The sequence below is a fragment of the Saccopteryx leptura genome, chromosome 2 (assembly GCF_036850995.1).
Source record: "Saccopteryx leptura isolate mSacLep1 chromosome 2, mSacLep1_pri_phased_curated, whole genome shotgun sequence".
Classification (NCBI taxonomy): domain Eukaryota; kingdom Metazoa; phylum Chordata; class Mammalia; order Chiroptera; family Emballonuridae; genus Saccopteryx; species Saccopteryx leptura.
In genome coordinates this window covers 304,834,760-304,860,703 of record NC_089504.1, presented here as the reverse complement: position 1 = coordinate 304,860,703, position 25,944 = coordinate 304,834,760, and the positions used below count along the sequence as shown (strand labels likewise).

The window sequence follows — 25,944 nt, the reverse complement described above, 5'->3', positions numbered from 1 at the left end:
CCAAGACAACCCAAGAGTTTTACCAAGTGCAGAAAACCCCCTCCATACATATCATCTTAACTTTACACCAAAAAAAAAGGATAGAAGAAACTTGCCTCCAGTCTTTCCTGGGAACATGGGGGGGGGGTAGTATAAATAATCCAGCACCACAGTTTAACAGCCTTTTTCAACCTAATCAGGCAAGTGAGGTGGGGGGTTGGGCAGACTGTCAGCTTACAGCCAATTCCCCACACTTCTGTCCCCCAAAAATCTAAACTTCAAAAACCCTGTTGGTTTTTTGGTCTCCAACAGGCACATATTTCTCTGGAATACCATAGGGTGCACACTTTGAGAACCACTGCCCTAATGGGAACAGAGCAGGCAGCAATGTACAATAAATAAATTATAATGTCATGTTATGTATGTCACTGCAAAGTTAAGCTTATTTTCTTTAGCCACCTGGTATTTTGTATATACCTTTTTTTGAGCCATAATTCTGTTGAATTGTAGATGGGAACTCTAGAATTTAGTATAACCTCATTTTAAACTGGAGAAATTTGAGGTAAGTGATTGCACAAGTCACGTGTAATTAATGAAGAAGTCAGGGATAGAAGCCATCTCTGTCTTAAAGGTTATTTTAGTAGGTGATAACATGTACATGTAAAAAAATTAACAAAGACACGTGCTGTGAAAGGTAAGTCTCTGTCCTACTCCATCTTCCAGTTCCTCCATTCTCTTTCCCAGAGTCAACAGCTTCCTAGTTTCTTGGGCATTCAAGAGCCGTTTTATGCATCTATACTCATATAAATGTAATTCTTTTCATGTAAATGCTAGCATATAGTACCCACTTTTCTGTACCTTACTTTTTTATCATGTTTTAACAATATGTCTGAAAATTGTAGAACCCCAGGTATTTTTATTTCTTGGTCCATGAACTTTCCAGTTTTTACTATATTACCTATCATTTAGATATCCAGTTTTCATTAATGGAAATGAACAAAGTGTTAAATTGTTCTTTGTTTATAGCATATCATATTGGCTACCACATGTGCAATATAATGTATTTCACATTTTTTTCAGAGATCATGGTCATCAATTTATTTTATAACTGTTGAAGTTAAAAAAGTGAAATGTATATAATAATTACTGCTAGTTACCAAATATAGCTAATTTGGATGTTTTCTACTTGATAAAGAAATGGCAGGTGCTGTTTTCAGGGAAATCATATATCGTTAGATGTGTGTAAACCATATGGTATGTACAAAGCAGTTTAATATGTCCAGTGAATAGCAGTGATTTTATAAATATCAAACCATAAATGTTTATTTTCTAAAATTTAAAACACCCTCATATTAAAAAATTACAGAAATGATTTTTTGTTTCATGAAACAGTTTTTATCTTTTCATATTCTTGATAAGACTCATAATCATCTGTATAAAAAAATCCATACTTTTGATCATTCTGGGTTTATTTTGGCCAACTTACCTATCAATGCAATTATTGCTTTATTTATCAGAAGTAATTGGTGCCTATCAGAAGTGCTTTATTTTTTATCTTTTGTACCAAACTGTATCACAAAAGACAGATCATTTAAAAAAAATGTGTCCCATGCCGATGTCCATGATAGGATTTAAAGAGGTTAAGTACTTATATTTGGGCTAAATAATTTAATTATTCAGTACTCCAGTATTCTCCCTAAGGATGGCAGTACTTCTCAGTGTATTATTTACTGAGTAATTCTTTTTCCAAATAGTATCAATAACTCTGGTTTTGATAGGATAAAGTTAACTAGATTAAAATCATTTTTTTTATAATACTGTCACAATAGTTAAAATTCAGTAGCAGAACAAGTTAAGATTATATCCTTGATGTTCATAGCAGTAGTGCAGCTTTTGTGTGTGTTATCTTCAACCCTTGACATGGGGTCCTGTTGGTTCTTTTTTTTGTGTGTGTGTGGCAGAGAGACAGAGAGAGAGAGGGACAGACAAAGGGAGATGCGAAGCATCAGTTCTTTGTTCCAGCACCTTAGTTGTTCATTTACTGTTTTCTCATATGTGCCTTGACCGAGGGGCTACAGCAGAGTGAGTGACCCCTTGTAGAACGAGTGACGAGTGACACCTTGCTCAAGCCAGTGACCTTGGGCTCAAGCTGGTGAGCTGTGCTCAAACAAGATGAGCCTGCACTCAAGCTGGCAACCCCGAGATCTCGAACCTGGGTCCTCTGCATCCCAGTCTGATGCTCTATCCACTACACCACCACCTGGTTAGGCGGGTCCTGTTGGTTCTTACTGCACTCTGACATTGAAATTCTTGGTGTAAGATTGGGACCTTTTAAAGTCTGGTCAAGAATTGTGATAAGTCCTTTTAGGACCTTGCTATATTTATAAGTCTCTTCTAAAGAAATGTTAGTAAACAAACAATGACAAACAAAAAGCCCCAAATAGGGGGAAAAACACCCTAAGTAACTACATATTGTGGTCATGGGAAATGTTTTCATACTTTTTAGTAAAAGTTTATATGTCCAAGTTATACTTGAACTTTTTCTTTTATGTTTAGGTGACTAATTCTTTTCATAAGTGAAACAAATACTTATTTGTTTATGCCATTAAAAACCATATTCAGCCTTCTCTGCTATTAAAACTAAGTTCTAAATTCACAAGGTGGTGCTCTGGAGCATGGAGAAAACACTATGTTTCTTCTTTTTACATCATTTCCATTTCTAATTAAATAGTGTGTGTGTGTATGTGTGTGCGCACGCACAGGTGCATGTGCATGTTTGAAATCACATAGCATTGTAGTTTGAAGATGGTGAACAGCAAGACAGAGTGGCTATGCTAGCCTTCCTGCCAGACCTCACAGGTAACTGTGACGTGGCCACTTCTTTCTAAGGCTGGCCCTGGTTATTGATTGTGGTTAATTGGTTGATGTAGCAAGGTCACCCTAGGCGCATAGATACTGCTGTTTAAATACCATGATGCTAGTGTTCAAATTTGCAATGAGAAGTATCAGGCACACTCACTTCTCATGTTTATGGTTAAATGTATTTTCTCCCAGTTGGCAAATCTGCATGGAAAAGTTAATTATAATTATGGAGGTTGCTTAATGAGCATTGAGTCAGCTCTCTGATAAATGTTAGCAAGTTCTGGTAGTGTGATATGTTCATCTTTCCCATAGGAATATACAGAGTGGGGCAAAAGTAGGTTTACAGTTATTCCCATAGAAAATAATACAATTAATAATAATATAGGAATAAACTATTTTGCATACTAACAACTATAAACCTACTTTTGCCCCACCCTGTACTTGCCACACACACCAGATGATTTTCAATTTTTAGAGCAACCTTTCTACTAGACCAAGCAGGGCATGGACACATGGCCAGTTTTGCTTTCTTGGTTTGTTTTCTTACAGAGTCGATATGGACTATCTCATTTAGTACATTTTTTTCCCATTAGAGTTTAATAAAATTACACTAATAAATGTAAAACACTTAGCCTAATGCCTGACAATCAAATAATATTAATAAATGTAACGCACTGAATTCAGGTCATCTTGATATTTGTAATGTCAAAGGCAATCTTTTGTGCCATTTCTATAAGTGACCTATCATCTTTTACATTTTTTTATTTAATTCTTTTAAGTCCTAATTTCATTTATCCTTAATGTTGATTCATTAACTTATTAGGACACTTTTGGCTTTGCATGATTTTGCTATTTTGTTTTTTTCAAAATTTTAGTGTTTTGCTTCAAAATAGTCTATTCTCCACATTTCCCTTATCTGTACTGTGAATCTAAAGGAAGAAATGATCTTCAAGTTACTGCTCAGCTCCAGAATATATATAACTTTATATTTTATTTGAGTAAAAGATGCCTATTGTAGTCCTTTCCATCTAATCACGCTTGCCTTCATTTCAGGCTCTGCTGCAATTCTTTTTCGTAGAGTGTAGTTATTTAGAAAATGGTAGCAGCCTCTGAAGCTTAGAACAATAGGATGGCCTTGGAATTGGGAGGTGATAATTGAAAAACACAGGGATGGATGTTTGATGATAGCAAATTCAACAGTCAACAATGACATTACAGATCCGACAAACACAATTGACAAATCAAAACTTAATGTGTGAAAGTGAGCACAGAAAGGAATAATTGAGATGAATCAGTTGGTCACTCCAGCAACAATAAGCCTTGTCAGCCTTCCCCTCTCCATGCACGTGGGGATGACTTACTCGTTTAAGAGTGGTGAAATAGATTAGTGAAAACAGCGGGAGAATTGCCACAGCTCTTTCTGGTGTTTGAAAAATACAGATTTTGGTGCATTTTTGAAGCTGGTAGTCTCAGAACCACACAGAACGGTCATAGATAGAAATCATTGTGGGAAGTAAAATGGATAAATCATTCCAGACTGCAGTAATCAAAGCATATCAGAATGGGTTTGGTCTGGGTCTTGAGGGGTGGGCATGTTTGAGTAGATGAGAGGAGGGAGATGATATATTTCTGAAGGGTGAAATGCCAAGAACAAAAGCATTGGATGGGACATAATAGTGTGGTTTGGGGAATAGACAGGCAAGTAGTTTGGTGCAAAAGGTTCTTCTCTATAGTCTATGAAATCCTAAGAGAATTGAGGCAGTGCTTCTGTCAAATGGTATCACTCCAGAGTTGGAAAAAAAATGAGTTCTATACCATTTTCTGTCCAGCATGCGACTGCATGAAACTATTGATGCCTCTCAGTGCATCAAGTCATGTTTTCATGTGCTCCCTGATGTCATCAAATAATTCCATCTTGGGATACTTTCTGGAAACTGGAAAGAGTAGTAACATCTTTAAAATTCTCTCCTGTTTCTCTCTCTTTTTAATAAATATTCAAATGGGAAAAAATGATAGCACTTAGAGGGCAGATGTGTACCTGTGATGTTAATCACACATCATGGTTTTCCTGCTTTGATGAGGAAAGGATAGCCATACATCATTGTGCCTTCCTATTTTCCGTATCAGCACCTGTCACCACTTTCCAAGAGGCATTGCCAAGAAATAGGAACAGAATATGATGTTTTTCTCTACCAGACAGAAATTTGCTGTCTTTCCAGGAGTCTTAATTGAACTTGAAGGCAGAAGAAATAATGTGACTTTGACTTGAAAATTTTGGAGGAATTTAGTATTCTGGTTCACAGACTACCATAACCTAACAAAACATGCTATAGAATTCTGCTTTTGTTCTGTGTACCTTTAAGTAGAGGATTTCAGCACTTGTTGCCATGGATAAAAAAGTTGTATTTGATTATCAGAGATGATGTATGTGTTGCTGTGTCAAAGGCCATATCACACTTTCAGCTCAATTCATTGAAATTGACTACTGAGCAGTTAGGATTTTTTTAAATTAATTTTTTTCAGGAAATCATTTTTCTTTCATGAAAAATAACAATGTGAGGGAGGCATAATCCTGTATAAATGTTATTTATTGCTTATGTCCAGGAAATCAGTTTTCAGTGCAGTGAAATAAAGTCCAGTGTGTCCGTAAAGTCATGGTGCACTTTTGACTGGTTACAGGAAAGCAACAAAAGATGATAGAAATGTGAAATCTGCACCAAATGAAAGGAAAACCCTCCCAGTTTCTGTAGGATGATATGGCAGCATGTGCGCACGCGCAGATGATGACGTAACACCATGTATACAGCGGAGCAGCCCACGGCCATGCCAGTCAAGATGTGGATGGTACAGAGGAAAGTTCAGTGTGTTCTGTGGCTCGCTAAATTCAAATCCGTGACCAAAGTGCAATGTGAATATCAGCGCGTTTATAACGAAGCACCACCACATAGGAATAACATTACTCAGTGGGATAAACAGTTGAAGGAAACCGGTAGTTTGGTGGAGAAACTCTTCTGGTAGGCCATCAGTCAGTGATGAGTCTGTAGAGACTATATGGCAGAGGTCCCCAAACTATGGTCCGCGGGCCGCATGCGGCCCCCTGAGTCCATTTATCCTGCCCCCGCCGCACTTCAGGAAGGGGCATCTCTTTCATTGGTGGTCAGTGAGAGGAGCATAGTTCCCATTGAAATACTGGCCAGTTTGTTTAAATTTACTTGTTTATTTTAAATATTGTATTTGTTCCCATTTTGTTTTTCTACTTTAAAATAAGATATGTGCAGTGTGCATAGGGATTTGTTCATAGTTTTTTTTATAGTCCGGCCCTCCAACGGTCTGAGGGACAGTGAACTGGCCCCCTGTGTAAAATGTTTGGGGACCCCTGCTATATGGGATAGCTACCTAAGGAGCCTTAAAAAAATCTGTGCGTGAGCCCACATCGAACTGCACTGAATAGGTACGAAACTGGGAGAGTTTTTCTTTTATTTGGTGCAGATTTCACATTTCTATCGTCTTGTTGCTTTCCTGTGACTGGTCAAAAGTGCACCATGACTTTACGGACACACTGTATATGGTGTATACATCTCTGTGCATGTTTCTGGAGGACAGAGTCCATCCACCTCTTTAGTCAAAATCTCAGACTGGGTTTTCACTCCCCTGAAAGGTTAAGAACTAATAATTTAGCATGGAGACAAAAGGATGCTCTTGGGATGAATTTGAGGAAAGGAACGATGGGAAGTTACTTCATCTGAAGAATATGATGGGGAAGTATACTTTGGCAGGACTGTGGAGTGGGGTGGTTTAGGGATTCAGATTAGCCTCAGGGTCTGAATTATTTTAATAATCTGAAGGTAATTTTCTAGTTAGAGCTTCTCAAAGGCAGGAACCTTATATTTTGTTTGTTTTGTTTTTCTTAGGTGTCTGACAATGAGCACTCAAAAATGTCAAATTAAATTGAAATCTCAGTATGGATAGACAGTTGGACTAGCCCCAAAATAAGTGCTGTTCCATTTTACCTATATTTAATCCTGTTATGTGAAATCATTTGGTGATAAGGTTTTTGGAGAGCTGATGCTTCATAAAAAGCTCATTCAGCTTTCTTTTTGTTCAGGAGCAGTCGCAATTAACTGCTCAAAAAAAAAACACACAAACTTTTGGCTTCTTAGGATTTGGCCTTTTTGTATATTTTATTTCTGGTGTTTTTTTTTTTTTTAAACTAATGGCATGCCTTTAGACATGATAATTTTTATCCAGTATCTAGAGGGAAGAAACTTGCAGGATTGTGTGTTTTAAATCAGTGGTTTTCAACCTATCCATACTTGGGGATAGGTTGTGAAAATACAATTATTTCAGGGACTGCTAAGGCAGAAATCACCCTTAGCATAAGTGACTTCAACTAAGATCATTGGGTCTATACTCTTCATACAACATCAGGGTGGTTAATTCTTACACGGACCAGCACTAAATTTCTGGCAATGGTCCGTGGATTGGTGGTTGAAAAACCCTGTTTTAAGTAACATTCCAATCAACATCGAAGCTTGGTTTGCTCATCATTAAGTAAAATCAGCCTGACAACTCTGAGGTCACTTTAGCTTGAAATATCATTGGAACTTCAATAATAATATTCTATCAATTTAGTAACAAAACCCCACCCCTTGTCATAGTATGATTTTATTTTTATCCTTATGTATTTCCCTAGAAGAAAGTTTAACAGATTCCCTAAGTATTTATATAATTGCCAAAGATTTTAAATTTGTTATGATTGGAAGATCCAGATGTTTAGACTATAGTTCATTGTAATATTTGTTTTGTTCCTACTTTTCTTCCAAGTTAAAGAGAAAATTATTGAATACATTTTTCAAACATTGATTGATAGTAGTTAAATATTTGTTCTAAAATATGGTAATATTTTCTGGTTTAAGCAAAGTTTATGTTCCCAGGTCTGTGGGGATTACAAATCAAATTATGTGTGTTAGAAGCCCAGAAGGCATTTTTCCCCCTGAAGTAGAAATGTTTAATAGAGTAAAATGAGGTATATCTTCACAAAAGACAGTGGTTTTGATAAACTGTGTAATGGTTAAGGGATAAACTGCTCTGTGATATTGTAATTTACTTAGAACCTTTGAGAAAGCTAAACTACTTCGGTAGACCATTCACTTTTAAAATCTTTTGATGTCCGCCACTGCTACACAATTTAAAATAATTATTTTAATATATTTGTATTGGGCCCTGGCTGAGTAGCTCAGTTGGTTAGAGTGTCATGATAATGCCAAGGTTGCAGGTTGGATCCCCGGTCAGGGCACATACAAGAATCAACCAATGAATGCATAAATAAGTGGTACAACAAATCAATGTTTCTCCTTCTGTCTAAAATCAATCAATAAAGATAAATACATAAATTTGAATTGGGAGAAAGAATGGGTACATAAGAGTGGAGTAAAATTCCTTTGAGTTAACTTGTATTTTTATTATAAAAATAAAATATTCTCATTGTATACAATTTGGGGAACAAGATTACCTGCAGCCTCATCACCTGGAGATAACCAGTTACCATTTTGGAGTCTTTCCACTTTTATACATGTGTGGTGTGTTATGCATGTATACACATGTACACACATAAGTATACACACGTCCACACACACTACAAATGGGGATGAAACTGATTTTTATCCCATCTAGTATTCTTTCCCCGAATGATTAGGTATTATTTCTCAACATTATTTTAATAGGTCAGTATACATTATAAGAAATTGTCTAATCTCATCAACACTTTGTTAGGTATAGGATATTTCTAATTTTAATTTTTTCTAATGTTTTTGTTTGTTTGCTATTGTAGATACTGCACTGGGTACCCTTTATGCAAATTTTGTATGTATTCATAATCATTATTTAAGGGAAGATTATGAAACTAGAATTTCTGGGTCGAAGTACTAAAAAAGTAACCCATTTTCTCAAGTTACTAAAACATGTCTGCGACCAACTAGGTGGACGCAGTTTCTCTGTGGTCCACATGGGTTTATCTCCTGTGTCAAAGTGACAGCCCGATGACCTGTTGGGCGGAAATGGCATGGCGCTGAGTTGGGTTCCGGCTCTTTGGTTAGCGGGGAGGCGCCGGTGCGTTTTCCCGTTTCTAACCGGCGTGTCTTTGTCTTTCTCCCTGGGAACTGCTGCGCCCGCGCGGGCCGAAGCCTCGGGAAGTCGTCGCCCCGCAGCGCCGCCGCCCCCGGGAGCCGCTGCCCGTCGGCGGCCGCCGTCACCACGCGCCAGGCCGCCGCCAGCTGCCGCGCTAAGCTCCGTGGGGGCGCCGCCCGGGAACGCCAGCACGCTGCCCGCGGCCTCCGGAAGCCCGCGCCCCCGTGAGCGCCGCCGCCCGGCCACCGGCGGGACCACGCCGGCGCTGCTCCCCGCTCCAGGACCTGAGGGACCTCTCCGCGTCCGCCCTGCCGCTCACCCTCCAGTCTCTCTGTCGTCAGTGTTTCCCGGTGTCCACGGCATTAGTAGACCCCGTCGCCCCCTTGCTCGGACGGAACCTGGTTTGCCCAGAACTCTCTTCGCAGCCGCCCGGGAGGACCCCGTGCCTTAGGGCCGGAGGGTAGGGAGGGTTGCCTTGCAATCCTTGGCCTCACAGATCATCTCTTCCTGCCCGCGGAGATCCTGGCTTCTCTGAGAATCCTGCCCTTGGACAATACCACCCTCTCTGCCTCCTCCGCATAATTTATCAACTACCTAGTCAGTTTTATTCATGATCAGTTCTTCAAAGACTAGCACCCAGCTTAGTCTTCGCCACCTCAAATCCTATCAACAAGGTAGCTAACTCCCACCTTCCCCCACCTCCCCTCACACACCAGCCAGAAGATTGTTTTCATAAGCGTGCACGTCCCCAGTGTCTGGACGATCGATCCACACAATCTGGAGTTGCGTAATGCGTTACTGTGGTTGGATTTGAGCTCCAACATTCAGTTCCCTCCTGTAGCTTTGTCTCCAGGGACCATTTCTTCCTTCGGAATCAGTCCTTGCTCCCACTCCTCTGCACTGCCACCCCAGGGAATCCACTGCGCGCTGGGTGTGCATGAGGCTGCTGTTCCCAGGCTGTGCTGCTCCCAGGCTGTTCCCAGTCGGAGACTGAGCACAGTGAGGGTGTTAGTGATGTGCGACGCTGGACTCCTCTAATGAGCAACTTGGCCGTGGGGACTCCTCCGCAGCCTGGCTGAAACTTTCTTAGAACTGCTGCAGGCAGTCTAAGGTTCTTCTTGCGCAATCCTTCGTCTCCTTTCATAGGTGTCCAACTTGCATTATGATATGAAGGCCTACCCCACCCCATTTCTGAATCCTTCCCTTTATCCTTCAATGATGTTCCCTCAATAAAACTCTTGCAAGTTTAACCCTGTGTTGGTGTCTACTTCTAGGAGGACCTGAGCTAGCACAGTATCAGACATTCCACTGATCATCATCATCCTATTCTGAATCCTTCGTTCACTGACAGTTAATTGATTAACCCGTTTTTCCTCTATTTGCCAGCCATTTCTTGGATTTACTTCCTTTCTTTCTAGCCTAAAGCCCATGGTCCATCCTTATAATCATCCTCCTTGAAACACAATGTTTTCAGCAGTCTTGAACCTGAATTTCTTCCAATTTACTGTCCTGTAAGATCCCAGCTTTTGATAAATCTTACCACTTGCCTTTCATGCACCTGACTGGGACAACTGAACATTTTCTTCAAGAAAAGCACATAATGCAGCCAACCAGTTTTACTTTCAATCCGTTATTTCTAACTTCAAATTGGTGCTATTGTTCCTATTGTAGGGCCAGTTTCCCACTTCTAAAACTACTATTTACACCTTTTAATCTCCTCCACGTGTTTGTGACCCCCTCCTCTCGGCTTGCTTCAAATTTCCCTTGGAAACTAAGGTATTACATATAAACTTCCTCATTGTTTCACCACAAGACCTCTGCTCCCAGTTCAGCTGCATTGGTAACCACGTTCTACCCTTTTGTGACTACGGAGGAAGTTTCAAAGGCTAGCTCCTCGAGCTCTGGGTCCTATCCCCTCTTCTCTTTTCAAGGACTCTTGTCCTTAGGTTATCTCCTTTCTTTTGCATCATCAATCTCTGTCTCGAATGAATCGTTCCCATCAGATTGCAGATATGCTCCAGTGTCCCCCATCTTGATCAACCCTTCCCTTGTGTACATCTTTTCCATCAGTGAGCCATTTCTCAGCTCTACTTCATAACCAAGTTTTGCTAATCTTCTATTCACTTTAAAATTCACAACGTGATGACTCCCCATCACCACTGCTGAAAGTGTCATTGTTAATTAAGATTACCAGTCACTTCCATATTACCCTATCCAAAAGGATATTTTCTTTTGTCCTCACCTTGATCACTCTGCTTCTTTAAATGTTCTCTCTTCATGTCTAAGGCACTGTTTTGTTCTGGTTCTTTTCTTGCTTCAGTGATCACTCCTCAGTTTTATGCGAGATCTCCTGCCTAACTTTGAAAAGTTGAAGTTTCTCACTGCCATTGGAACACTCTTTTCTTCCTATGTTCTTTCCCAGGATGAGCTTATCAATTTTCATTGATTTAAGTTATGTCTTTATTCTAAGGAGTTTTAAATTTATGTTTCCTACTTTGACATTTCCTATAAGTTCTAGACTTATATGTCTAACTGCTTGCTCAATATCTTCCTTTGGATGATACAAATCTTTCAAACTTAACATGTCCAAAATCTAATTCCTCATTCTCACCCCAGACTTGTTTCCCCCATTTTTTCCTATTATAGTAAATGGTGCCACCATCCAACCAATTTCTCTAGCTAGAAACCTAAGCAACACCTGTGATTTTTTCATAACCTCTGTCTTATATCAAATAGACCAATATAATCTATTGATTGAATCTTCAAAATATATCTTTAATCTGTTGGTTTCTTTCCATTTTCAATGGCATTACTGAATCCTGATCAACATATATATTTTTTCTCATCTGACAGCCAGTCCTTCCTAGTCTTTCTGCTCCCACTCTTGACCTAAGACCCACTTCTTGATAGAATGGTAAAAATGACCTTACTCATAAATCGAGTTAAGTGTTGCTACTATGAGAAAATCTGAACTCCTTACCTGGCTCATAGAGCCCTGCACAATCTGGCCCTTACTTTTATTTCAAACCCATGAATGCTTCTATTTTTATTGCCCACGATGCAGCCAAACTGGCTCCTCCAATAGGCCAAGATCTTTTCTGCAGCTCAGGGGCTTAGTAAATGTATCTGTTTAACCTGCTCTCCTGGCTAGCCTCTTCCCCACCACAACCTCTTTCTTAGATAACAGGTTAAACACGTTTTAAGAATGACCTGCCCAGAGCATTGATTGAAAGTAGCCTCCTTCTCCCATTTGCTTTCTCAGTTCTTTATTAGAATTCCTTATCTCAACTTGTAACTTTATTTATTTACTCTGTATGTGTGTGTGGGAGGGGTGGTGGTGGTTGTATTTGCTGTTTGCCATACTAGAATGAATGACGGAAGAGACTGTGTCTGGATGTCTAGATTCTTTTTTTTCTTTTTTTACAGGGATAGAGAGAGAGTCAGAGAGAGGGATAGATAGACAGGAACAGACAGACAGGAATGGAGAGAAGCATCAATCATCAGTTTTTCGTTGCAAGACTTTTATTTGTTCATTGATTACTTTCTCATATGTGCCTTGACCGTGGGCCTTCAGCAGAACAAGTAACCCCTTGCTCGAGCCAGCGACCTTGGATCCAAGCTGGTGAGCTTTTGCTCAAACCAGATGAGCCCGCGTTCAAGCTGGCGACCTCAGGGTCTCGAACCTGGGTCCTCTGCATCTCAGTCTGACGCTCTATCCACTGCACCACCGCCTGGTCAGGCTGGATATCTAGATTCTTCAACATCATATTTCCAGCCCTAAGAAAAATACTTGGCACATATTAGGTGAACAATAAATATCTGTTGAAGAAATGAATAAATATATTTGCTCATTTTCCTTTTGAGAGTTCACTTATTAATTTGTAAGAGCTCTCTATATTAAAGCCACTAACCATTTGTTTATTCTGTATGTACAGATATTTTGCCCCTTGTCATATAGATGCCAATTTAATTCATGATGTCTTTGATATACAGAAATATTACATTTTCCATTTAGATAAACTTATCTTTTCTCTCTTGATTTCTGCTTTTGGTGATATATTTTTAAAAGTTTCTTCCACCTCAATGTTATAAAAATATTTGTTTTCTTTTTTTTAAAGATTTAAATCTTTACTCCAGATGAAATTTATTTTTGATATACGTGTGATTAAAGCTCTAAATATTTATTTAGTTGTTGCATCATCATTTATTGGAACTCTTCCACTGCTTTGAAAATTTCACATTTATCAAATATTAAATTCTTACATATATTGGGAATATTTCTGGCTTTTATTTATTTGTTAGTTTGTTTTAGTATTCTCCTTTATTCCTGAGCCATGCTGTCATTTATATTGTCATTTTATAATTTGCTTTACTGGGTGATTACCTTTTTAATGGGTGCAATCTTATTCTTTTTCAAAATATATTCAGCTATATTTGTGCATTTATTTTTCAAGAAACCTTAGTTATATTTTGGTCAATTTTCAAAAGAAAATCTACTGGCATTGTGTTAGAATTGCTTTAATGTGATAGATTAATTGGAATAAAATTGAAATCTTTGTAATATTAATTTTTCCATTCAGGAACTTGTCAAGGTTATTGAAGCCTTCTTATATATTGTCCAGTAATTTGGTAGATCCTGCATATTTCCTATTAGGTGTTTCATGTCTTTGTTGGGATTATTTTTCTCATTATGTTTTATAACTGGTTGCTCCTTGTAGGGTAAAGTTACTGATGTTTTTTATTGATTTTAATTTATTGTGTTTACATAGATTCTAGTGTTGCCCTGAATGCATCCCCCCTCCCCGTATTCCCCTCAACATCTCCCTTTCCCTCCTCCCGATTGCACCCTCCCCCCTTCACTTCAGCTTTATCCCATCCCATCATTCCCTTTCCCTCTATCCTCTTTTCGTCTGGTCCCTTTGATCTTTTCTTCTATCTCAATTCCGTTCCTCAGTTCACATTGTTCATTGGATTCCTCAAATGAGTGAGGTCATGTGGTATTTTTCTTTTTCTGCCTGGCTTATTTCACTTAACATAATAGTTTCCATGTCCATCTATGTTGCTGCAAAAGGTAAGATTTCCATCTTTTTTATGGCCCCATAATATTCCATAGTACATATGTACCAAAGCTTTTTAATCCACTCGTCCACTAATGGACACTTGGGCAGTTTCCAGATCTTAGCTATTGTGAACAATGCTGCCATAAATGTGGGGGTGCATTTCTTCTTTTGAAACAGTGCTATGGTGTTCTTGGGGTATATTCCTAAAAGTGGGATAGCTGGGTCAAAATGCAGTTCGATTTTTAATTTTTTGAGGAATCTCCATACTATTTTCTACAGTGGCTGCACCAGTCTGCATTCCACCAGCAGTGCAGGAAGGTTCCCTTTTCTCCACATCCTCGTCAGCACTTAATATGTGTTGTTTTGTTGATGAGCACCATTGTGACTGGTGTGAGGTGATATCTCATTGTGGTTTTAATTTGCATTTCTCTAATGATTAGTGATTTTGAACATTTTTTCATCAGCCTATTGGCCATCTATATGTCCTCTTTGGAGAAGTGTCTATTCATTTCTTTTGCCCATTTTTTTAAAAAATAATTTTATTTTTTTAATGGGGCGACATCAATAAATCAGGATACATATATTCAAAGATTACAAGTCCAGGTTATCTTGTCATTCAATTATGTTGCATACCCATCACCCAAAGTCAGATTGTCCTCTGTCACCTTCTATCTAGTTTTCTTTGTGCCCCTCCCCCTCCCCCTTTCCCTCTCCCTTTCCCCCCTCCCCCCATAACCACCACATTCTTATCAATGTCTCTTAGTTTCACTTTTATGTCCCACCTACGTATGGAATAATGCAGTTCCTGTTTTTTTCTGATTTACTTATTTCACTTTATATCATGTTATCAAGATCCCACCATTTTGCTGTAAATGATCCGATGTCATCATTTCTTATGGCTGAGTAGTATTCCATAGTGTATATGTGCCACATCTTCTTTATTCAGTCATCTATTGACGGGCTTTTTGATTGTTTCCATGTCCTGGCCACTGTGAACAATGCTCTTTTGCCCATTTTTTGATTGGATTGTTTATCTTCCTGGTGTTGAGTTTTCAAGTTCTTTATAAATTTGGTTATTAACCCCTTATCGGATATATTGTCGAATATGTTCTCCCATTGTGTAGTTTGTCTTTGTATTCTGTTCTTATTGTCTTTAGCTGTGCAAAAGCTTTTTAGTTTGATATAGTCCCATTTGTTTATCCTGTCTTTTATTTCACTTCCCTGTGGAGATAAATCAGCAAATATATTGCTCCGAGAGATGTCGGAGAGCTTACTGCCTATGTTTCCTTCTAAGATGCTTATGGTTTTACGGCTTACATTTAAGTCTTTTATCCATTTCGGTTTATTTTTGTGAATGGTGTAAGCTGGTGGTCTAGTCTCATTTTTTTGCAGGTAGCTGTCCAATTATCCCAACACCATTTGATGAAGAGGCTGTCTTTACTCCATTGTATGCTCTTACATTGTCCATAAAGGTGTGGGGTTTTTTTTTTTTTTTTTTTTTTTTGTATTTCTCTGAAGCTGGAAACGGGGAGAGACAGTCAGACAGACTCCTGCATGCGCCCGACCAGGATCCACCTGGCACGCCCACCAGGGGCGACGCTCTGCCCACCAGGGGGCGATGCTCTGCCCCTCCGGGGCGTCGCTCTGTTGCGACCAGAGCCACTCCAGTACCTGGGGCATAGGCCAAGGAGCCATCCCCAGCGCCCGGGCCATCTTTGCTCCAATGGAGCCTCTGCTGTGGGAGGGGAAGAGAGAGACAGAGAGGAAGGAGAGGGGGAGGGGTGGAGAAGCAGATGGGCGCTTCTCCTGTGTGCCCTGGCCGGGAATTGAACCAGGGACTTCTGCATGCCAGGCCGACGCTCTACCACTGAGCCAACCGGCCAGGGCAAGTGTGGGTTTAATTCTGGGTTTTCTGTTCTGTTCCATTGATCTATATACCTGTTCTTATGCCAGTACCAAGCTGTTTTGAGTACAATGGCCTTGTAGTATAACTTGATATCAGGAAGTATGATACCTCCCACTTTATTCTTTCTTATCAAGATTGCTGAGGCTATTCTTCTTCTCTTTTGGTTCCACATAAATTTTTGGAATATGTGTACTATATCTTTGAAGTAAATCATTGATATTTTAATTGGTATTGCATTGAATTTATTGATTGCTTTGGGTAATATAGACATTTTAATGATGTTTATTCTTCCTAACCATGACACAATATATGCTTCCACTTGTTTGTATCTTCCCTGATTTCTTTTATCAATGTTTTAATAATTTTTTGAGTACAAGTCTTTAATCTCCTTGGTTAAATTTACTCCTAGGTACTTTATTTTTTTGGTTGCAATAGTGAAGGGGATTGTTTCTTTAATTTCTCTTTCTGACAGTTCATTGTTGGTGTATAAAAATGCCTCTGATTTCTGAGTATTAATTTTATATCCTGCCACCTTGCTGAATTCATTTATCAGGTCCAGTAGTTTTTTGACTGAGACTTTAGGGTTTCCGCTAATTAATCCTCCCTCTTCATGCCAGCATGATATCATGTCCCCTGTTTCAATTTACTGATTTTTGTATTTGGCAACTTTTCTGAACTCTTTCATTAATCCTACTAGTTGTTTCTCTTCTAAGGAGACAATCATTTGAAGCTTAATTAATGCTAATTTGATCTCTTCCTCTATAATATTTATACTTCATATATTAAATAAATGATGGTATTAGTTTTTCTCTTATTCCTGACTTTTTAGGAATGCCATTAATATTTCATCAGCTTCTAATGTTAGCTGTTGGCTGTTGGACTGCAGTAGATGTTTTTATCAGGTGAAGGAAGTGGTTTCCTGGTTCAAGTATTATAAGCATTTTATTGAAAGCTGTTGAATTACAATAAACATGTTCTGGGGAATCAGAAATTATATAGTTTTATTCCTTTGATAATAAATTATTTTAATAGCTTTTTCAATATTGGGTTATTTCTGCATGAGATACAACCTGTTTCATCATGGTGGGTTCCCCTGACCCCCTTTTCAGTATAATAATATTGAATTCAGCTTTTTATATTTTATTTAGGATAACTGCATTTATATTGATAAATAAGATTGGACTATAGTTTTACATCTCTAAATTCTATTTTTATCAGATTTCAAAAATGTCCTATCCTCTAGATTAACATTGAGTATAGGAATTACCTATTCTTTTAAGGTTTGGAGGAATTCATGCATACTATTGTTTAGGGCCCAAGCTTTTTTAAGGGTGGGTGAGTAGAAGATAAATCTCTGAAAACATTAAAGTTTTCTTTGCAATTTTAGCCTAGACAGGTTAATTACTAATTCTTGAGTAAAAGTTAAAAAAATATTTTTAAAAGAAAACCATGCATTTTCATGGAATTTAAAAGTTTATTAGTAGATTCCTATATGTAATTAAAATATTTTGTATTTATTGAGTTCATTTTTAAAAATATTTTGTATTTATAATTGTAACTTCTTTGTCATTTCTAGTCTTTTTAGTTGCATTTTCTTTAATCACAGTTGACAGTCTTTTAAAGGAACCAACACTTAGGTATTTTATAAATTATATTTTTTCTATTTTCAACATCATTCATGTAACTTTTACTCTTTATTAATTTCTTCTTTATTTTTCTTGTTTGTTTTGTTTTCTGAATGTTTCTTTGTAATTGATAACTTAGTTTATTTTTATTTCTTTTTTAATAATAGTACACATAAGGCTATAAATTTACCTCTGAGCACAACTTTGACTGCATCTCAGAAATTTTTGGTATGTAGTCTCTTAATTGTAGCTATTTTAAAAAACAGATTATAATTGCTGTTTTTATTTCACTTTTGATTGGTTTTATTTAGGATAGCATTGTGAAGTTTTTGTTACTGTCAATCCTGTTTTCCTTTAATAAAGAATAAATTTATTAATATTTATGTTGCTATTTTAATAAAGTTAATTGTGTTTGGAAAAAATATAGTTATCTGGTCTTATCTGAATTTATATGCTAGCAAGTACCTAGAGTTCCTTGTTACAGGAGTTTACCAATTGTGCCAACTAGTGGTGATATACCTATTACTGACAAGAGTATACCACTCATACCAATAATTCACTGAAATTGTGATTTCTATCTAATGTCCTAGTTATTCATGTAAATGGCAAGAAATAGCTTTAAAAATGTATATTGCATCAAAAATCCTCAGGTAATGTAGAATTCAATGATCATCTAATAATTAGAAAAACTCATTATCAAAGTTTATGAACTCAGGAAGCATTTGAAAATCGTTAATATGGACTTTATCACAAAATTTTGGCATTAAAACATTTTTTTAACTTGAAAAAGGTAGTTTTTAAAATATTTAATTTGTAATTACAAATGTAATTCATGTACATGAATAAAACAGTTAATATTTCATTGTATTTCCTTCTAGGACTATTTCTGTACAATGTTCTTACTTTTTTTTTAAAATTTTTTTTTTTTGTACTTTTCTGAAGTTGGAAACAGGAAGGCAGTCAGACAGACTCCCGCATGCGCCCGACCGGGATCCACCCGGCATGCCCATCAGGGGGCAATGCTCTGCCCATCTGGGGCTTCGCTCTGCTGCAACCAGAGTCATTCCAGTGCCTGAGGCAGAGGCCACAGAGCCATCCTCAGCACCCGGGCCAACCCTGCTCCAATGAAGCCCTGGCTGTGGGAGGGGAAGAGAGAGACAGAGAGGAAGGAGAGGGGGAGGGGTGGAGAAGCAGATGGGCGCTTCTCCTGTGTGCTCTGGCCGGGAATCTAACCCGGGACTTCTGCACGCCAGGCTGACGCTCTACCAATGTTCTTACTTTTTGATAGAATTTGGCTTATATTCTTTTGCGCTATGGTTTTGTTATGTCATTTTTGAGCATTTCCTTATTACATAAGGAAGTAGTGATGTTTGGGAATTGATTTATTTCAGTATTAATAGCATTAGCATTGGACTTTCTCTGCTGTGGTTTCTATGCCCAGATTGCTTGCTTTTCAAACTTGGTCCTTGAAAACTCCTTTGATAATCATTCATTTAATTTCTTTGTTCCTTAAACTGGCTGTAAGTAGTTTATGTCTCTTACTCTCAACTCCAACTAATACAGAGATTTTGTTTGATAGTATTTTCAGAATTCCTGTGCCAAGGGACATACTATGCATGCATGTGCAGGTACGTGCCCCCACCCATATGTATATCACCTATTGTATTTGCCTATTTGGATGTTCATAGACATATTCTTATATTAAAGGCTTTGAGAAGTTCTGCATTAAAGAAAAAAGTTTGCGTTAAAAATATCTATTTGAAATATTTTATTAGAGAAAACTTAATTTTTAATTGAATTTATTAAAGTGACACTAGTTAATATAATTATATAGGTTTCAGGTGCCCAAGTCTACAACCCATTTCTGTACACTGCATTGTGTGTTCACCACCCCAAGTCAAGTCTTCGTCCATCACCATTTATCCCTTCATCTCCTCCTCCCCCTCCCCCCTTCCAGGCAATCATTATGCTGTTGTCCATGTCCACGAGTTTTTTTTCTTTCCTGCTCCATTCCTCTACCTCCCTTGTCCAGTGCACCTACCTGCTTCCCCAAAAGCTGTGAGCCAGCTCTCTATGAGTCTGTCTTTATTTTGCTTATTAGTTCATTTTGTTCATTAGATTCCACATATGAGTGAAATCACAGAGTACTTATCTTTCTCTGACTAGCTGATTTCACTTAGCACAATAATCTCCAGGTCCATCCATGCTGTTGGAATCACTAGGTTATATAAGGTCATTCCATTTTTAATTTTTTGAGAAAACTCCATAATGCTTTCCATAGTGGCTACACCAATATGCATTTTTAAATTAGATTATTTGTATTTTGATATTGAGTTTTATAAGTTCCTTATAAATTTTGGATATTAAGAAAACTTTTATTTTAATAAAACCTGGTAATATTAAAAATATAAAACTCCAGGAAACACTAATTTTGCTTATTAGCAACATCCAAAATGGCCCTTTAGCTTGGCTTCCACACTTCAGTCTTAGTGTCATTGAATCACTCTTGATAGTTTGACATTCAACTGATATAACATGTAGAATAAATTGATTTTCTGGTGCCTCTTATTATTGTGTCCTGAGAAGTTAGTCCCAGCATGGCCTGCGGATCTGATCTCAAGATTCCTCTCAGACACAGGAAAGAGGGGCCCCTGCTTTGGGGCCGCTGCTTTACAGGGCCTTGCTCTGGCCTTCCTTTGGTCACTCTTGCTCTGCCGGGGTGAAGGGTCTGGGGAGCAAGGGACTATGCCCACCTGGACCCCAAACCCAGTTATGTAGACTACATTCTGGGTGTTTGGGACCTAGAAGTCTCAGTCTGAACATCTCTGCTTTCTGAAGTGCTGGGAAAACAGGTTTGTTAGGCTTGCTTGCTTGTACTTTGCCTGATTAGTGCATAAGCACGTGGCACTGCCATGTGTGTATAGTCTATGTAAGGTTATGGATTGCCTGCTGGCCACTGTGAGGGGCCATTTTTGCTGTTCGTTTGCCTGAGAAGCGGTTTTTCCTGCCTGTGTGCTCATCTGCCGTTGGGAGACTCTATTAAACGGCAATAGCCCAACGGTTTCCGGCTCCACAGTGTCCCTACTGTCTTCCTGAAGGAAGACCAATGTGGACCTTCTTGGCCTTGGCCACAGGCATTACACCCCCTTCCCGGCTTCATGCTTCTACCCCTCTCCTATCTTGCCCAGTCTCTGGGTTGGAGCGTGAGGTGGGAAGAGGGTAAGGGAGCCTGGAGAGTTTCTCATGGACTGATAGTGTTCAGAGTTGGTGTGACATTCACTGGCCTGGAAGGTGTTCAAAGCTAATTCTGGCTCCTCAGATACTGCTAGGGGACCTTTCACCTAGAATTCCCTTCCGTGAGCCATGCACTCCCCCTCCCCCCATGTAGGGTTTCTTGTAAAACCATGCATGGTGAATAACCAGGTCTGTTTGTGTGTCATTAAAGAAAGAGAAAGGAAACAATAATTTTCAATTTTTTCCAATCTGCCATGGACCAATAGTTTTGGAAATTATTATATCTAGTAAAATAAATATGTATTTCTAGTAAAATGAAATGAAAAAAGAAATATAAAATGTAAACACCTGATAAAGGATCACGTTCTACAGACATAAAGTTACTCTGTTAAACTACTATGAAGTTTTCTAAGAGCTTACTTTTGGTTGCTGTGTATTTCAACTACTGTAGACAGGGACAGCTGTGGACCAGAGCCAGACCTCAGAGTGAAGAGCGCTGGTTCAGCTCGGTGCTTGCTCTATCCCCAGTGCCTGAAGATGGTGATGTTTCCTTCCCCCTCTGAGGCCTGCCTGCCCCTCACACGGCCTGAATCTCCCATGTTGCCCACATTATCTGCTCAATGGCAAACACTAAGGCATCCTTTGCCCTGATCTTGTCTAGGAGCACTGGTTGCCAGTGGGGCTGCCTCTTCCTGTTTGCCTCCCATAAGGTACTCCTCAGGTGCTGTTCAGCGGCATAATGAGCCCTCCCACCTGAAAGGTGTCCATGCCTAGTCCCTGCCTAGAGCCTATAAATGAGTTATTTTGTGTGGCAAAAAGGGCTGTGTAAAAGGGAGTTTAAAATCAGGAGACGGTCTTGGATCCTCCAGATCGAAGTTCTACGGAAGCACAGGTTGGAGTGATGCGTGGTGCACCCAAGATTGTGGACGGCCCCTAGAAGCTGGAGAAGGTAAGCAGCTGATTTTCCACCAGAGCCTCCAGAAGGGACACGGCCCTGCTGATGTAGCCTGCTAAGACTTCTGGTCTCCAGGATGATAATACATTTGCATTGTTTTAAGCCACTAAGTTTGTGGTGATTTTTTGCAGCATCAACAGGAAACTCTAATTCAGGGAAGAGTCAGACCCCAGCTCACTGTAGACCAAATCTGTAGGGACACATAATAACTCAGTGGTCTCTTTAAAGCCCTTTTACTTTGACTTGTCATGAGTCAGATTTCAGTTTCATTTTAAATGAACTATAGAAATGATTCTTGAAAATATAGTCTTACAGCTTCTTTTCTTTTCTTTTTTTTTTTTTTTTTTATTTTATTTATTTTTATTTTTTATTTTCTTTTGTATTTTTCTGAAGCTGGAAACGGGGAGAGACAGCCAGACAGACTCCCGCATGCGCCCGACCGGGATCCACCCAGCACGCCCACCATGGGCAACGCTCTGCCCACCAGGGGCTGATGCTCTGCCCCTCCGGGGCGTCGCTCTGCCGTGGCCAGAGCCACTCTAGCGCCTGGGGCAGAGGCCAAGGAGCCATCCCCAGCGCCCGGGCCATCTTTGCTCCAATGGAGCCTTGGCTGCGGGAGGGGAAGAGAGAAACAGAGAGGAAGGGGGGGGGTGGAGAAGCAAATGGGCGCTTCTCCTATGTGCCCTGGCCGGGAATCAAACCCGGGTCCCCCGCACGCCAGGCCGACGCTCTACCGCTGAGCCAACTGGCCAGGGCTCTTTTCTTTTTTTAAGTAAGAGGAGGAGAGGCAGAGAGACTCCCGCAGGCGCCTGGACCGGGACCCACCCGGCAAGCCCACTAGGGGGCGATGGATGCTCTGCCATCTGGGGCCCTTGCTGAGCATGTTTTTTTTTTTGTTGTTGTTGTTATTGTTTTAGCACCTGAGGCAGGAACCAATCAAGCCACGGCTGTGGGAGGAGAAGAAAGAGAGAGAGAGAGAAAGGGGAGGGGTGGGGAAGCAGTTGGGCACTTCTTCTGTGTGCCCTGAACAGGAATCGAACCCAGGACACCCACAGGCCCGGCCAATGCTCTACCACTGAGCAAATGGGCCAAGGCCAGTTTCATTTTTAAACAGCCTGGTGCTTGGATGCTTGACGTAACTTCCTTTAAACAACTTCATTGCTTGTTTGTGGAGGTAAAAATTCAAGCCTCGATTTTAACTGGCAGTGCTTAATGACCAGTTTATCAATTTTGAGCAGAATGAAAAATATTCCTTGAATCACAAACCTTAAATTTGCAATTTTCCTTTTATGTTATTCTTTAACAGCATTCATTGTTTCTAAGTAAAAAAGATATGCAATCAACAATTTATTTGATTGCTTTGATAATTTTTTCTGACACTTCCTTTCATCCAAATCCTATAAAGTGCTTTGTAGAAATTAGATTTCATGCAGATAAATAATTTATCTTCCTTTGTAGGTTTTTGCTTTAGCATTAGCAGAAATCTGAACATGATCTCGTGTATCAGAAAACTCAAGTTTCTTAGGATAAAACAAATGCAAAATCAGTTTGCTATTGTTTTTCTTACCTGACTTTCACTATCCTGTGATATAATTATTTATTATTGTGCATAATAAATCAAACATAATGCCTAGTGCTAATTTTCTGGAAACACTTTAGTTATTCTATAGTTCTCTTTTTAAGTCAGTTGAAATTCTGTATTTTATAATTGTAGGCTGAGGTTCAGAAAGAGAACAGTAAGGGTAAGACTTGAGTTCACAGCCCTCAGAAATGTTTCTATTCATACTTCAGAATTGTTGCCATTTGCTGACTATTTAAAATGTTAAGACAGCACATTAAATTTAATAAAATGTCAGAGCTTATTTCTCTTGATTAATTGCCCAGGAAATAGCTCTACGTAACTGGGTGATCATCTTCTGGAATATACTATTTCCAGTAGTTGCCCACATCAGCATTATAACACATACATAAAAATCAAAGGAACGAATGAAGAACTAGGGATATGTAGCTTGAGCAAATCCATTATGAAAGGGCTGGTTTTCTGGCTGAAGCAGATACTTTAACATAATCAAACTTTAAAAAATGTCACGCTTTCTTTATTTTTTTCTTTTTCATTGAATTTATTGGGGTGACCGGTCAATAAAAGTATATAGGCTGCAGGTGAACAATTCTATAATACATCGTCTGTATATTGTATTGTGTGTTCATCATCCCAAGTCAAGTCTCCTTCCCTCACCATTTTTTCATTCTATACCCTCTAATATAGAAGCCCTCTTTCCCTCTGGTAGTCACCATACTGTTGTCTGTCTGTGAGTTGTTGGTCTTTTCCTTTTCTTCATGCTTTCTTTACATTTTTTTTTCTTTCAGTACTCTGGGTTCTCATGTAAGTTGAAAAGATGATAAAGGAACAGAAAGAGAAGAAATGGTTTGCTTTTGAGATGTCGCTATTCTGGGGCCCCCATCAAAGGAGCTCAGTTCATTTGAATGAAAGAGTTAATAGGAATGAATGAAGAGAATTGAATTGAAATATAAATGGAAAGAAAGTGTGGTTTAATAGGATAAGCCAAAGATTGGGACATGGATTTGACATCTTATAGTTTTGGCTATGAACTGCTTCAATCCTAATTGTTTGTGTCCAAGTGTTTTAGATCAATGCCTGGGTTCAAACCCTGCTTTACTGCTTGTTCATTACGTGGCCTTAGGCAAATTGTATTTTTTGAAGCCTTAGTTTTCTTACATGAAAAATGGGAATAATAACAGCAATTATTTTTCTCTGAGATTTTCTTAAGGGTTAAGTTAAATAAAGCTGTAAAGACCTGCCCAAGTCCTGACTCATAGTAAACACTTCGTTAGCTGCTACCGCTGTTGCCACGATTGTTCCTGCTGTCGCTGCGATTGTTCCTACTGCTTCTCCTGCCGCTGGGGTACTAGAGAACTGCCAGGAATACATTTAGCTGCACAACTTCTCCAATGTCTTCATGTTTCTTGTTCTCTCTTGGAGAGAACTCTTTTCTTTTTTTTCAATTTAAATAGAGTTAACAAATATTTTTTTTCTCTGATTTAGATTTGCGAGGTATTTGCAGTCATGTTGGGGGTAGGGTGGGTGTGCTCTTTTATATTTTTGGCTGTATCGATTTTTCAGGAAGGATATCATATTAAAAATAAGGATTCATTTTAATTCCACATTCTCTTCATGAGCTTTCATCTTCTGAAGGCGAAAATCTTCATATTCTTTCTTCTGCGAATCATAAAGACTAAACGGAAAAATCGATTCTTCCCAAGAAAGGAGCAAATGAACCATTATTAAGGAGTAATGAATGGTTGGAGGATGGCGTGAGCGGATCAATGGAACCACCGGAGATATTTTCTTTCTTTAGTTTCTTACTAAAAACTAAACCACCACCTCAGGCGGTGGATGATGAATGTCCGTCTCCATTGGAATCAATCCGCAGAAATACAGGCCAGTCCCACAGCCTGAACTCTCCCCTTTCTGCTTTTACTTTTCACTCCTAAAACAACAGCAACAAACCAACAACTGAGGGTATTAATATGTTTAGATAGATGCAATTAAAAAATAAGTCTAGCAATAAGACACGAACAGCTTTTAACTATGCAATAGTCTAGACGAATTAGAAACACTGAACTAGAACTTTTAGAAGCCAGAGAAGACAACTTTAATCCTAAAGAGGAATTATATTTATAGCATAAATAATAATAACTTTGCCAGAATGTTAATCACGAGTGAAAATAAGATACTAGTAGTATTTGAGCAGAATCCCTAATATATATAAGCTTTGTCTTGAAGCAATCCGCCGTCTCTTCAGGGAGCTTGTGGGCAACACGGGCACCGAGGACAGCAGTCTCCAATGTGCACTCGCTATGACTTCCTGCCAACCCCTCCAGTGCAGGATTCCACTGGCGCCACAAGAGGCAGCTGTGTATCTGGTATGGAGGCTGACAACCAACTTTCTCTTAGCTCATTTCCAAGGCTCAGGTCTCAACACCACGGCAAAGAAAAGCCAGTTTGGAGCAAGCCAGACACTGAGTCCTTGGCAAGGCCTCACAGGGCTGGCGCAGCAGTTCCTTGGCTGGAAGATAGGCCGTGTTTCAACTTGGGAGATAATCAATGTCTGACCAGGTGGTGGCGCAGCGGATAGAGCATCCGACTGGAACGTAGAAGTTTGAAACCCGAGGTTG

General features: G+C 39.1%; 1 protein-coding gene across 1 annotated transcript in view; it reads left to right on the top strand.

Moving 5' to 3' along the window:
* Window positions 1-10,207, top strand: part of ZNF800 (zinc finger protein 800) — a 57,236-nt gene extending 47,029 nt beyond the window's left edge. The window contains exon 6 of the mRNA XM_066362591.1: window positions 9,024-10,207. Within this exon, the coding sequence (XP_066218688.1) occupies window positions 9,024-9,195 (172 nt within the window). The 3' untranslated portion in view covers window positions 9,196-10,207. The remainder of the gene's footprint in view (window positions 1-9,023) is intronic.
* The last annotated feature ends 15,737 nt before the right edge of the window (window positions 10,208-25,944 follow it).